This window comes from Haliotis cracherodii, unplaced genomic scaffold, assembly GCF_022045235.1.
Source record: "Haliotis cracherodii isolate W230 unplaced genomic scaffold, xgHalCrac1.p SCAF_17, whole genome shotgun sequence".
Classification (NCBI taxonomy): Eukaryota; Metazoa; Mollusca; class Gastropoda; order Lepetellida; family Haliotidae; genus Haliotis; species Haliotis cracherodii.
In genome coordinates this window covers 15,384,566-15,398,271 of record NW_027266272.1, presented here as the reverse complement: position 1 = coordinate 15,398,271, position 13,706 = coordinate 15,384,566, and the positions used below count along the sequence as shown (strand labels likewise).

The 13,706-nt window shown below is 40.5% G+C and overlaps 1 protein-coding gene across 1 annotated transcript in view; it reads right to left on the bottom strand.

Annotated features, from left to right (window-relative positions):
• The window catches only part of LOC139464433 (probable ubiquitin carboxyl-terminal hydrolase MINDY-4), a 29,995-nt gene extending 22,291 nt beyond the window's left edge, over positions 1 to 7,704 (bottom strand). Inside the window, exons 1-5 of the mRNA XM_071245966.1 lie at positions 7,563 to 7,704; positions 6,632 to 6,751; positions 3,247 to 3,496; positions 924 to 1,105; positions 124 to 512 (exon numbers count right to left, since the gene is read on the bottom strand). Coding sequence (XP_071102067.1) covers positions 124 to 512; positions 924 to 1,105; positions 3,247 to 3,496; positions 6,632 to 6,751; positions 7,563 to 7,631 — 1,010 coding nt within the window. The 5' untranslated portion in view covers positions 7,632 to 7,704. The remainder of the gene's footprint in view (positions 1 to 123; positions 513 to 923; positions 1,106 to 3,246; positions 3,497 to 6,631; positions 6,752 to 7,562) is intronic.
• Between the last annotated feature and the right edge of the window lie 6,002 nt (positions 7,705 to 13,706).

Here is a 13,706-nt window from a genome sequence, read left to right as displayed (position 1 = left end):
GTGATGGTAATGGTAGTGACAGTGGTGTCTCAGTATGTTTCCTATTTATATTCATATAACAGATACTCAGAATCTCTAAACTAAAGATACTAGTACAAAACAAACTTCTCTCAACCAAAGTACCTGGACCTGGACGTTGTCCGACTTTTGGGGCGATCCCGTGACATGCTGGACATGTCAACACTGTAGCTCTTCTTCTGCACTACCTCGGACTGCGAATTACGACGACTAATCTGGTCCAGCCTCTCTGAGCTCTTCTCCAACACATCCTCAATAGAAACACGGTTCCGAGAGCCTTTCACTTCAGTGTCCTTGTCAACTCGACTGATTGGTTGTGGTTCATGGTGTGTACGTGACTTAGGTGTGTAGGAGTTGGTGCTAGGCTCTGCTAACACAGGGTCCGACCTGTCCTCCAGACTAGAGTTGGATGCAGTGGAGGGCAAGGTGGCAACTGGACGAGACTGGGAGCTGGCGGAAAATCGTGGCTTTGGGTTTCTTCTGCGATTGGAATCCTGCAGGTGATAGAAGCAATGTTTACGGTTATTAAAACATCACTTGTTATATCTGAGTGAGTGAGTGAGTGAGTGAGTGAGTGAGTGAGAGAGAGAGAGAGAGAGAGAGAGAGAGAGAGAGAGAGAGAGAGAGAGACAGAGAGAGAGAGAGAGAGAGAGAGAGAGAGAGAGAGAGAGAGAGAGAGATTGACAGTTACTTCTAAATTCAACTCTTTTCGGTTTGACTTTAATAGGATTTTCTTCTTTCCCGTGATAGACATAACATATAATGACCAGACAAATTACAAATTCATGCTTGTTACAAAAATCTTTGACTCTGTTACCATGGTAACTTGTGACATCTCTCATTCAAATTAGATTTCTAGGGTTTGTAACACGCTGAAATGTTTCCCTTTCTTGTTGTTCACCTACATCAAGATTACTCAAAATAGCCCCTGGCATAGGTCTTCGTTTTGATGAGAGGGGTCTGGTTTGTAGGCGTGGTGCTAGGTCCGGGTCGGACATTTCACTGGAGAAGATACCTGACTTCCCCTCCCCCAGTAGGGTCTCACTCTCGATGTCATCTTCTATCACGATGTCAGTGTGGTCATTGCCTGCAAGTTTCCAAACATTATAAGTTGTAGCAGGATCACGAGGGGAACATGGAGTTCAGTATTATGTTAAATATCACAATCCGGAGATGAGTGGTAGAAAACCTAACAGTGAGTGAGTGAGTGAGTTGGGTTTAATGCCGTTTTTAACAGTATTCCAGTTATACCGCGGCATGTCAGCTTAATGTGGGAGGAAAGCTCGAAGTGATGCAGGTCTCAGACGTTTACCACTTCGGTGAAACCCACGAGCACAGGTATGGTGCTGACAAACCTAGAAACATTACGGGGCGAACCGGGATTCGAACACACAATCATAGGTTTCTGGCATGCCCAAGGGATGCAACTCTGCACAGCGAATCGTGTCGAGAAAACCAAACAAGGAATGCATAAAACCCCATGTACCCTGAGCGGTCCTGCTACAATGAATTTATCTTACATATCAACATGTTTTAATGTGACATTGTAAAACAATTCAAACAAATTGATAGAAAACAATTGAGCTAGGTCGTGCTATGTCACGTGACTTCCAGTGACTCGGAAAACGAGTGCAGCCTTTTCGTTCGAAGCATGGTATAAGAAATTATTTTGTCTCTCAGAAATGCACGTGCAGCCTGAATTGCTCATGGCAAATGAAATTGAGAATCTCACCTGAGTGTCTTTTGATATCAAATATATCAACACGAGTTAAAAAAAGTGGGAAAACTCCGAGGCTTGCCGAGGATTTTTCCCACTTTTAGCTACGAGTGTTTGTAGTTTGTAGAAAGTAATAAGCCGTGTCTAAAGTGTAAAAAGTACTGCTAACAGCTTCAGTAGCACAGCCATTAGTGATGTCATTTGATTGTGACGTCATGGTAACCAATGACGTCACAATGGTCTGCAAAGCATTGTGATGCAATTTCATGATCTCATGCAAGCGATATCTCCTGTGGGAACCAGTTTTGGATGATAAAGGGATTTATTCTCCTTAAAGGCGGGATATATCGTATTTTATCAAGATCACATGGACCAATCAGATCTCGTCATTCTGACATGGAGGTATGTTAGTGTCCTTTATTTGCTTCATAACAGCAGACAAGATATTAAGTAAAACAGTAGCTCCATTCTGTTATGAAAATTCATATTACTGTGTCTAAAATTAGGTAGAAGTGGACTAAGTAATCATGTAAATGAGTGAGTTGGGTTTAACGCTGCATGGAACAGTATTCCTGTTATATCACGGTGTGTCAACCAAAAGTGGGAGGAAAGCCTTAAGTGATGCAGGTCTCAGATGCTACCACTTTGATGAAACACACTAGCATGAGTATGGTACTGACAAACCTAGAAACATAATCAGGGCAAACTGAGATTCGAACCGATGATCATAGGTTTCTGATGTGCCCAGGGGACACAACTCTGCACAGAGAATTACAGCACATTAGACGACTGGGCCACATGTGCCACCAAATCATGTAAATTGTCTGGGTTGTTGAAAAACATAAGCAAGATAAAAATATTGATTACTTCTTTTACCAATTTTTAAGATCAATGATAAAAGTAGGCTCAGCAGACTCAAACTAAACAAAATACAAAACATATTTGACCAGCATTCCACAACATCATACTTCACAATGCCCAGACTAAGCTGGAACATCTGTGTCCAACTCGTGTTATTCCGGGACAAGCTGAATAGTGACTTGTGCCCCTCTTATGGACATTTTTGTGACCGGGTTCTGTTTTACCGCAAACAGTCATACCTAAAGACGTTGCGTATTTATGGTTCACATATATTTCCCCATACATATTATATATTTCAGATCCATTTTAAAGCACATCGGGACATGTGGAATTATACAGTATGATTGAACACATTTAACTGTTTCTTGGGTCTGTTTTTAGATGCAAGACATATGTTAAATCAAAAATTATTTCTGGGATTATTTGACAGAGAACTTGAAATAATACGCCCATTCTGATTGGTTTGTTCTGATTTTCGCACATAATATTCATTGATAGAGGGACAAGTCTTCTTGCAGGTTACGGAAAAAAGGGGCAAGTGGTGACGAATGTGAGCTGTAAAGAATCATAAAAAATAAGCAACTTCATCAATTTGCCAAAGAAATAATTAGATATATGTCTATATTAAACATGATGAAAAGAAACATTACATTTCCGCCTCCTAATTTGTGATGCTGATGGTCTGGTCTTTGATGTCATCATGACCTCACTGCCACTGGATGAATTAGATGACCTTGACCCTGAGCGAGGAGATGTGAGAGACTTGGCTGGCTGTGACGAAGGTGAAGGACAGTCTGCTGCGGGTAGACCAAGACTTGGAGAATCCCTGGCAGTGACGGTTTTCTCCATGAAGAATCTTGACATGACTTCAATCATAGTGCGCAGGGGTGGATCCATGTCCTGTGGTAAGGGATTAAATACTGACATAGTCAGATAATTTCATTCCTGATGAACAATAATGAAAACATGGACAAGAAACTATGATGGATGGCAACTTCCAATCTCATTAAAATCAGATCTTAGTTTTCGCTACCGCTAAGCAAAGATCTGAGGACATCCCATTACGGATCACGTCAGAATGACCTTTCGCGAACTTTGACCGACCAATGAAATGACTGACAAGAAAGTGCCATTAGCCAATCAGAAGCCACCTATCTTGAACTTTAAGACACTAGTTTCAAACTGGCGATTACACTTCGAAACATATTTCGACGTATTCTTGATAAAAAAATTTAAAATTGATCAAAAGAATATTCTGGAATGGCTAATAGATGGCCTAGATTGTATGGTTAGAATCATAAAACCTGTAACTATCGTTCGGAATACCCCGTGTTAAATATTTCGAGGTTACATGATCAGAAAACACAGTCCGACTGTCACTTTCATGATCTGGTAAGCGACATTCTGATTCGTTGGATTAAAGGTCGTTCTGGCGTGTGCCGTAATGGGGTGTCCTCAGACCATTGTTTAGCGGTAGCGAGAACGAAGAGATCTGATTTTAATGAGATTGGACAACTTCTTTATTGTTTGTGACATTTCAGGGGTACTTCTTGCTCTTTTCAGCTGAATAGTAAGTGTATTAACATGATTAAGAGTGTTTGAGATTGAAAACAAATTATGTAAATTGTTGGTTTGTTTGTTTGTTGTTTGTTTCATGTTGTCTAACACCTCACTCAGCAATATTCCAGCTATATATGACGGCAGTCTGTAAATAATCGAGTCATCCAGTGATTGACATCATGAGCATTGATCCACACAATTGGGATACGATGATGTGCATCAAACCAAGTCAGCGAGCTTGACCACCTGATACCGTTAGTCGCCTCTTACGACAAGCATAGTCGCCTTTTACGGCAATCATGGGTTGCTGAAGACCTATTCTAACCCGGATCTTCACGTGTATAAAATTGTTGGTGAAAATTATGTTAAGTGTAAATATTAATAATTCCTTTTTCCACTTTCGATGAAGGAAGTAGGACAAATTTTCCAGAAATGTTAGACGAGATGTGTGACATTAATAAGGGCTCTTAATTACTTGCAGTAGTCTGCTAGGAAATGGCATTATCGTATAATGGCTTGTGATAAACCAATCTATAAAAAAAATCACTCTCCTACCCCGAGTTTCATGCGACCAGCATATACTTCTGCCATGTGACGATTCGTAACATCTTACACAGTCCATTCAAGACACTGCATACCCGGTATGTTTTTCATCTGTTTCATTTTTGACAAGTCTACTTATCTAGATAATCATATGTCCTAGAATGGTTAACTTTTATTGAGAAAATATCCTACATCATGAAAAACTATTTTCCATTTGTGTAGTTATCCTACGTTTACATTGGTTGTACGGCTCCACATGCTGTCATCGAAGCCCTACTGAGACCAAGCGATGGATCACTTTGATGTGTAAATATGTATTGTGATGCAACTCACTGTCGCAGTTGTTATGGTTGTAGTAGCATATTTATATATTATGCAAAACAATATGTAAAGCGCCCCAAAGTCCGTTCTATTCTGATTTCTGAAAAAGCGTGTTTGTTTACACACAAGAGAAAAACTGGACACATGATAGGCAAATTAGCCTGTGGCAGTGGTGTTATGCTAAGTCGCCACTTGGCCAGAGTGTGAAACTTGGTATCACAATCTGATAAATATGCAAATGAGGCAGCCTCGAGGGAACTACTTTCAAGTTTCATACATCGATACAATGCCTTCTTTCTCAATAAACTGTTGAATAACCAATGTACTTAGATAGGGTTTCCCCAATGTGTTAACATGTTTCTACAGACACATAGCTGCTAGTCCTTTGGCACTATATGAAAAATTGGGTGGTTCACTCAAACATTGTATCCATCCAAAGTTTCTAAAGCTACTTCAATGTGTGAAATTATTTTAACAATGACATTGTATGGTAAAGAGATTATTTCCTCTCTGTGTTCAGGAATAAATATAACGGTGAGTGAGTGAGACTATCACAACAACAATATTTCAGCCATACCATATATATCCTTGCGTACTGTGTTTTCAAGCCCCTAAGACATATTTCTCTTTACGTGTCTAATAGGTGAAATTGGGTTTAACGTCGCGTCCAAGATTATTGCACTTATATAGCGACGTGCATGTACGTGTGTGAGTTTGTGTGTGGCTTCTTGTACTAGTCCGGACTGATGCCAATTTATAGTGCTAGCTCACTGAGATACCATGCCGCAGTTTAACATGAATACCCCACTCAGACACAGTATACTGACTCCGAGCCCCTTAATGCCGAGCGCCAGACAGGGTAACAACAAGTACCATCTTTTAACGTCTTTTGGTATGACGCGACCGGGGATCGAGCCCCGGACCTTCCGCTCTCAGGGCGGACGCTCTACCACTAGACGACAGAGGTGGTCTACGTGTCTAATAAAAATTGCAATACACTGAAATTAAGTCTTACCTTTGAGCATATATATTTCTGTTTACAGTTGGATAATCAAATGACCACATCTTGTCAATTTAATCATGATAATGCCTCACCAAGCAAGGTGAGTCAATCAAGCGCCATCTTGTTACAGTCACCTGATTTTAGCCCCCCCATGACAGTCACATGACATTACAGACAGCAAGTTCACAAACAGCAGCCAATACATCATCGGTGCATACGATTGTTGATGCAAAATGCAAAATTATCATCAGATCAAGTTTGATTAAACTGTGCATTCATGAAAAAGTAAGTTTTGAGGTATGTTTTCATTACTTATTGAATATCTTACCTCTTGTATCTTAATTCATAAAATAACTTCAGGGACAAGAGGTGAGCACTTTGAGGTCTTCAGTGAGCTTGGAAGCGTTTACTTTGATTACGTCATTAACATGAATAAGCGCATGGTAACGTATTGTTTAGGTGCTCGAAAAGAGGTGAGGCTTGGAAACATGTTACATGGGGATACTGTATACAAGACACAGCTACTCACACATGTCGATTGTGTTGCAACATTGTGTACATGGAGTAAATATGGTAAGTCGGGCAGCATTCAAACAAACAAAATATACCTTGTTTTTCTTCATGAGTTTTTCTATCTTGACTTCCTTCATGAGTGCCTGCCTGTTGCTGATGCTGCTACCTGACCTTGGCATCTCCTCATCCATCACTTGTAGAGTTGTTTTGAGACCCTGCAGGACATGATGTCAGCTGCGTTACTTATATGCTTTGTGCATGATTGGGGCTAGCAGTCATCCATGTTTGCCGTAAAAGGCGACTATACTTGTCGTAAGAGGCGACTAACGGGATCAGGTGGTCAGACTTACTCACATGGTTGATGCATGTCATTGTTTCTCAATTTGCGTGGATCGATGCTGATGATCTCAATCACAGGATTGTCTGGTCCAGACTTGGTTATTTACAGACTGCCATCATATAGCTGGAATATTGCTGAGTGCAGCTTTAAACAACAAACAAACAAACAGCATGGACAGTGACTGTGTTACACTTCACAACATGGAGGTATGAAGACACGCAATCAACCAAGACACTGAGCCTGACCACCTAATCCACTTGGTCACCTCTTGACCAGTATAGATGTCTGTGGACCAATTCTAACCTAGAATCCCCACAGGGCCATGTAGCAGCAATACAATGATTGTAGTTAAAGACTGTTACACACCATATTAGTACCACAGTGCAAGCAGCATATCATGCAGTAACTAGTTATGTTCTGATATCGGTTTATATTATTCAAACGTTGAAGTCGATGTTGAAAGTTACACCATCGCCTAATCGAACCAAGTTCTTGAAGTAACAGATTAACACTTTTTTTATTTTCACATTCAGTCTACCTTTGCACATATTCTAGAATGCCTTTCCCTGATTGCAAACAAATGCATAGATCTATAATAAGAGATAGAAGCTAAACTGTCAAACCCGTTATTACAAACCTAACTCTTGTCATTCAACAACAAATGTTTTCTCTTCACTATTGCTTACCTTCCGACTGAGATATTCCCTTACAAGTGATGCTGAAATATCCTCAATGAAACTATTTGACAAAGCCATTCTTGTGGTTTAGATATTTGCCAAGGGTTTGTTTACAAACTCAGAAAATTTCTGGGGATGCCTCGCATGTCATCCGTTTTCGGCCATTTTGAAACAAATTGAGTTCCTTAGATACTACAAAAATGGGATCGCTTACCGAAAGCGGATCAATATATTTTAGTACGCAATGACTTTACAGAAGATATGTAATAATTAAGAAATGATTATATCTTACACGTTAGCCAACACATATTGTAAACACAGACAAAAACGCACATATCAATATTGTAACTAACTGAGTGTAACTCAAGACCAATTGACGAGACTTTTACATATTCCTATTTCAAAAGTTACCTCCCCTTACCTACGCTCAAGCGAAATGTGCAGTATATTGTCCTAATAAAAAGTCTTTGACTAATAATCAGCGGGTAATATTAGCAAGTTCCATCGGTCACTGGAAACGCCGATTTCAGTTGGGCGTGCCATGGAGCAAGCAAATTTTATATATCAGTATAAAATTATACTCAGTATATATAATATGAAAATATTGCCATTCAAAAGGGGGTTAAATGCCCCTTAATCATAGCAATCATACAACGAAACCTCGATAATCCGGATACATATCAAACAATAATGATGTCCATGATTCATTCATATTACACATATCTATACTGATCTACGACTCAATTATTAAGTTATTAAAACAGTACTGTTATTTCGAGATCCGAATAGTATTTACGTTAGGCTCATCTTTACTATACAACCAATTTCCAGTGTTAACATTAGGCTATTCTTACAAATATTAAAAACTCATTTTCTAATATATAATGAAAATACTGGTACACGTTTCTTCAAGATCATTACATGACTGATATCAAAATTACCTGCGCACGGAATACAATTGTCAAGCTCGAATTAACCTCCTTCTCAGCTTGGATCTATGGGTAATCCCATACTCAACGGTTAGGTCTCCTAATGCCTACAGTGACAAATGCCTACAGTGACTAATGCCTACACAAGTTCTTGTTTTAGTGTACACACTGTTTTACGCACCCCTGCACTCAAGTGGTCTACTCTACTTAGTGTTCCCTAATGCCTACACTGTAAACACAGACTAATTAATGCCTTATAAATGGTACTGGGATTGTGAAAATAATTGACCTTTGTATAAATTTATTTTCTACTTTGATAACCGGAGCAGGAAATATGGATTTTCGGTGAAATGAGAAAAGAATAATAATGTTTTAAAGTAATTGATGATACACTTTAAAGAAGGAAATTTTCCAGTATAAAATATAGTTATCGAAGATTGACATATAACTCACCAATTGTCCTTCTCAGCTTGCATATAATTACCGAATGAACCTTTTGTCCATAATACTGTTGTTGGGGTCAGTGGGAGACACGGATAGGAATTGTTAGTAATTATTAAATTCAAATCCAATGTAAAAATCCCATTTATCTACGAATTTACTCCCGGTTTGTCTTCGAATTCCAACGTATACACGAGTCATTGTTGGATAGGCAAGGAGTTGACGGATGACAAAGTAGACACAATTTATGGATAACAACTTCTTTAATAGTGTTAAGGGGACGTTGTGTCTACTTTGTTATACATGAGATAGTTTGACAATATAGAGACAAATAGCAGATACTAGATTTCAAACAGTTAGTAATGGGATAATATTAATTAGGGTGTATTTTCAATCAAAAACAGTGATTGCACGAAGTAACTAAATGCACATAGAAGTATAGTTGGAGTCTGGATGAACACGGCCTAAATTTGCAGTGAAATGTGGATTTACAAAAAGAGCACTTACTTTGAATGTATGAGAAGCTTATACAAGTCCCGAGGGAGAGGCATGTGTCAAATTCATGTACTACGTCACAACATGGATAACTGACTTGGAAGCACTTTGTTAATGAAGGATACAGAATGAACATTGAAGGTTGGCACAAAACCACATGCCACCTATTACTTTTTGCACCCCTGTTATCAGGAAAATGGGTTGACATGCAAACTTCGTCTAAAACCACCGGTGAAGATCCGGGGTAGAACAGGTTTTCAGCAAACAATGCTTGCCTTAAAAGGCGACTATGCTTATCGTAAGAGGCGACTAATGGGATCATCACGTCATCGTATCCCAATTGCGTGAATCGATGCTCATGATATCAATCACTGGATTGTCTGGTCCAGACTCCATTATTTACAGACTGCCATCATACAGCTTTTAAAGTCAGTTAACTCTCTTGCCTCGGGAAGATCCACTCATCTCTGATTATGCCTAGGTTGTCCAACTGCTACTGTTTACCTGTTATTAACCATTAGACGAAACCAGTTGATACTTTCCATTTCTCTAAAAATGAGTATTTGTAGCACAAAACACTAAGATAATTTAAACAAATGTTTAATAAGTCGAAATGCCCCCACAAGCCCATAACAAGGTAACATACTTCTGGTGTGAAGTATGAAGGTTCTGAATAACGTAGATTCAAAGTCAAAGTGAAGCCAGTTCTTCTTCTGCTCCGCGAAAGCTGGTCTCCGAGTCGCACTGATCTTCTCCTTCCTCTTCCTCCCGCTCATCTTCTTCAGCGGATTGCGCGTCCACCCAGAACTTCTGTAACGTGGAATTGAGGCCTCCCATGGAATGATGTCTCCGACACTGACGTCTGTCTTGCGATGAATGATCCCTGGCGGCTTGACGTCAGGTCGTGATCCGGTTCCTGGGCCGAGTGGAAGCTGGTGTCCCAGTCCGACTCGGAGATGGATCGGACACTCGTATCTTCTTCCCTCCCATCTTCCTCTTGACTGACGTCATCATCGTCTTGCATGTCCTGCCAGTACTGCTGTTCGTGAAGTTCCTCCAACTCCACCATCTTCTCCTCCAGGAACTGCATGAAGACGTTCTTCACCCCCTCCACCGTCAAGGTCCTCATCCTCAGCTTGTACACCCACAGCGACATCTGCTTCCCCTGGGCGTGGTCGTACCGAGCCTGGATCTCCGCCAGGTGGCGGTTTAGGAGCTTCACCTGCAGGACAGCCCGGGTGATCACTCTCTGAGTCCAGATGATGTCAGCGCTGAGCGGGTCCATGGTGGAGGTGGAACCGGAATTCAGAAGATGAACACTGTTTCCTTGACAACGAGAAGACTTACTTTGGAATTGAGGCAAGTTGACGGATAAATATCAAAGATGCAAGGAACACGTCTCACGCTAATGGTGTAGATCTGCTTCTAGCAGACACATATGTAGCCATGAAGGCATCTCCCGGAACGTCTCCTTCTCTACAACACGTGTTCATTGTGGTTAGAACAATGGACTTGGAAGTCAGTAAGCGTTGATAACTAACATCACAGCTCTGTAAGCCCGGGCGGAGAGGGAGTTTACAGAGCTGACACATGGCCATTGATGACAACCTAGCGAGCTCTAAGAGTCAGAGAGTTGTCTTTGCGTGACTTAATCCTTTAACTGTCAGTGTTGTTTTTATTGTTGTTGTTTGTATTGCACAGGTAACTGAGCAGAACTTTATTTATGAATTGTTTGATGGGCATTACTTAGAAGTTGACGGATGAAAAAGTGACACAATTTATGGTTAAAACCTCTTTATTTACTGTGAAGGATTTTTTACTTTATTTTACTCAAGGCTAAAAGACATTATAAGTTGTCACCTGATCTAGAGGGGCATATGGTGTGATGTAACCTGTGTGTGAGCCTATGTACCCCGAGCCGTCACGAGAAACATAGGGTACATCTCACCATATGCACTGAGGGATCGGTTGAATACGAATGTATCTCACCAACATTCATTCATACAGACCTGGAATATATGTCCGAAGTTTCACCGAGTTAAACGCTTTCATTCAGCCATTTTGACAGCTAGCAGACGGCACAAACGAAGAGTTTACCCAATGCATTCGGATAAACATCGGATTCATTCAACGATACCAATGCGAGAGAAGCAAGTTACCCGAGGTTTGTTCCGAATGATTTCTCAGCAAGGTACATGAGCGTGCTACATGGAAAATAAATGTCCGCTCCTTGACCAATCAGAAGGTAGTATTATAATGTAAGGTGAGATAAAACATGTTGAGGATTTTTCGAGTAGAAGATGTGGTCAACGTGTTGCTGTAATCACGCTGTTAAAGTTGTGGAGGAGACGAGCAGAAGATGTCACCTTATGTTGATTATTTATGTGATGCATAAAATATACATCTAACATCACTTTTGCGTTTCTTTTCTTTTTGTAGAATACATTTTTGATTTAAGCACTCAGTACTCAGTATTTCTCCCTGGCTAAGCTGAGGTTTTTCACTCATCAGAGTGTTGAGTTAATTAACAAGTGTTAATTGGTCATAGCCGGCTTAATGAGCTGTCTACGCGTCTTGTTGATCGTCTTGTCAGAGTGTTCATTTAGTTACATGTATCTCTTGTAATATCTGTTATTTAGATGCTCAGCTAATCAGCTTGTATATCTGTTCATGGTTTATTAATCAGTGATCATTGTCAGTGTAAATTGGGGTCTTGATCATCTAGATTTAGCTGATAATAATAAAACTTAAATTTTACCACGTTTTCTTTAATAACTTTATTCTTATTTGATGATACCCTGGTCTCTGGAGCACAGCTCCATGGCAACCGCACGCTGAAGAACGCATACGGATGAATTTGATTGTTCTTATAATATTAATTACATACAAAAAGTATCTTGAAAGCAATCACTCAAAAGTGCTATGCGTTCAAATAGATATTTCGAAAAGTGTGATTCGAACAATGCCCTCAGCATAACCCTTTCCACAGAATACAGGGTTGGAACCTTTCAGTGTACCTCCTTTCTCCTGCTCAAAGCGGCGTTAAACCAAGCTCTCTACACGTGTTATCAGAGCCGTAAAGATCCGGGGTAGAATAGGTCTTCAGCAACTCATGCTTGCCGTAAAAGACGACCTTGCTTGTCGTTAGAGGCGACTAACGGGATCGGGTGGTCAGGCTTGCTGACTTGGTTCATGCATGTCACCGTACCCCAATTGCGTAGATCAATGCTCATGATGTCAATCACTGGATGACTCGATTATTTACAGACCGCCGTCATATAGCTGGAATATTGCTGAGTGAGGCGTTAGACAACATGAAACAAACAAACCAACAATTTACATAATTTGTTTTCAATTTCAAACACTTACTGGTATTCAGCGTTAAACAACATGAAACAAACATTTTTGCTGCGCTTCGTACTAATCACAGATAGTGATCAACGTAGTCTCAGCCCTTTGGGGGGCACGGGTTGACCAGTCGTCTAAGGCGCCGCGAATCGCGTCCCTTAGGCAAGCCAGAAACCTATCATTGTGTGTTCGAATCCCGGTTCGCCCCGATTATGTTTCTAGGTTTGTCAGCACCATGTTCGTGGGTTTCACCGAAGTGGCAAACGTCTGAGACCTTCATCACCTTCATCATTGGAGCTGATACCCCGCGATATAACTGCAATACTGTTAAAAGCGGCGTTAAAACCAACTCACTCATTCACTCACTCACTCACTCATTGAGATGACACAACATACATGATAAACAAACTGACAGCTGCGAAGCGAAAGGTGTGATGTGTATGTGTAAGTATATATTAATGTGCTTTTTTCGGTGTGCTCTATGCTTTTATGTATTTTGTTTACGTTTAGGGCTTGTTTGCCCGGAGAGAGGAAGGTCCGGGGTTCGATTCCCGGCCGCGTCATACCAAAATACGTTAAAAGATGTTGCTAATCCAACGATTTTTCGGCTCGTCCGAGTCAGTACTGTGTCGAAGCGGGATATTCATTTTTGATATTTATCATTTTCCATTACGCCCTCTACATATTCCAGGTCGTACCATGGATGAACCTCTGTGTCAAAACCACAAGCACGGCGAAGACGGTAATAAAATGATCAGCTACCCCATCATGTCGCTTAAGATACTGTGTCTGTGCCAAAGCTGGGCATCCACTCACAATGTGTTGGACAGTCTCAATAATTTCATTACCTAATCTACATTTCATATTCACATTTTGATGCAAAATCACACATTGACGGATTCGAGTTGGAAGTGAGTGGTCCTGAGCAGCAAACAGAAAG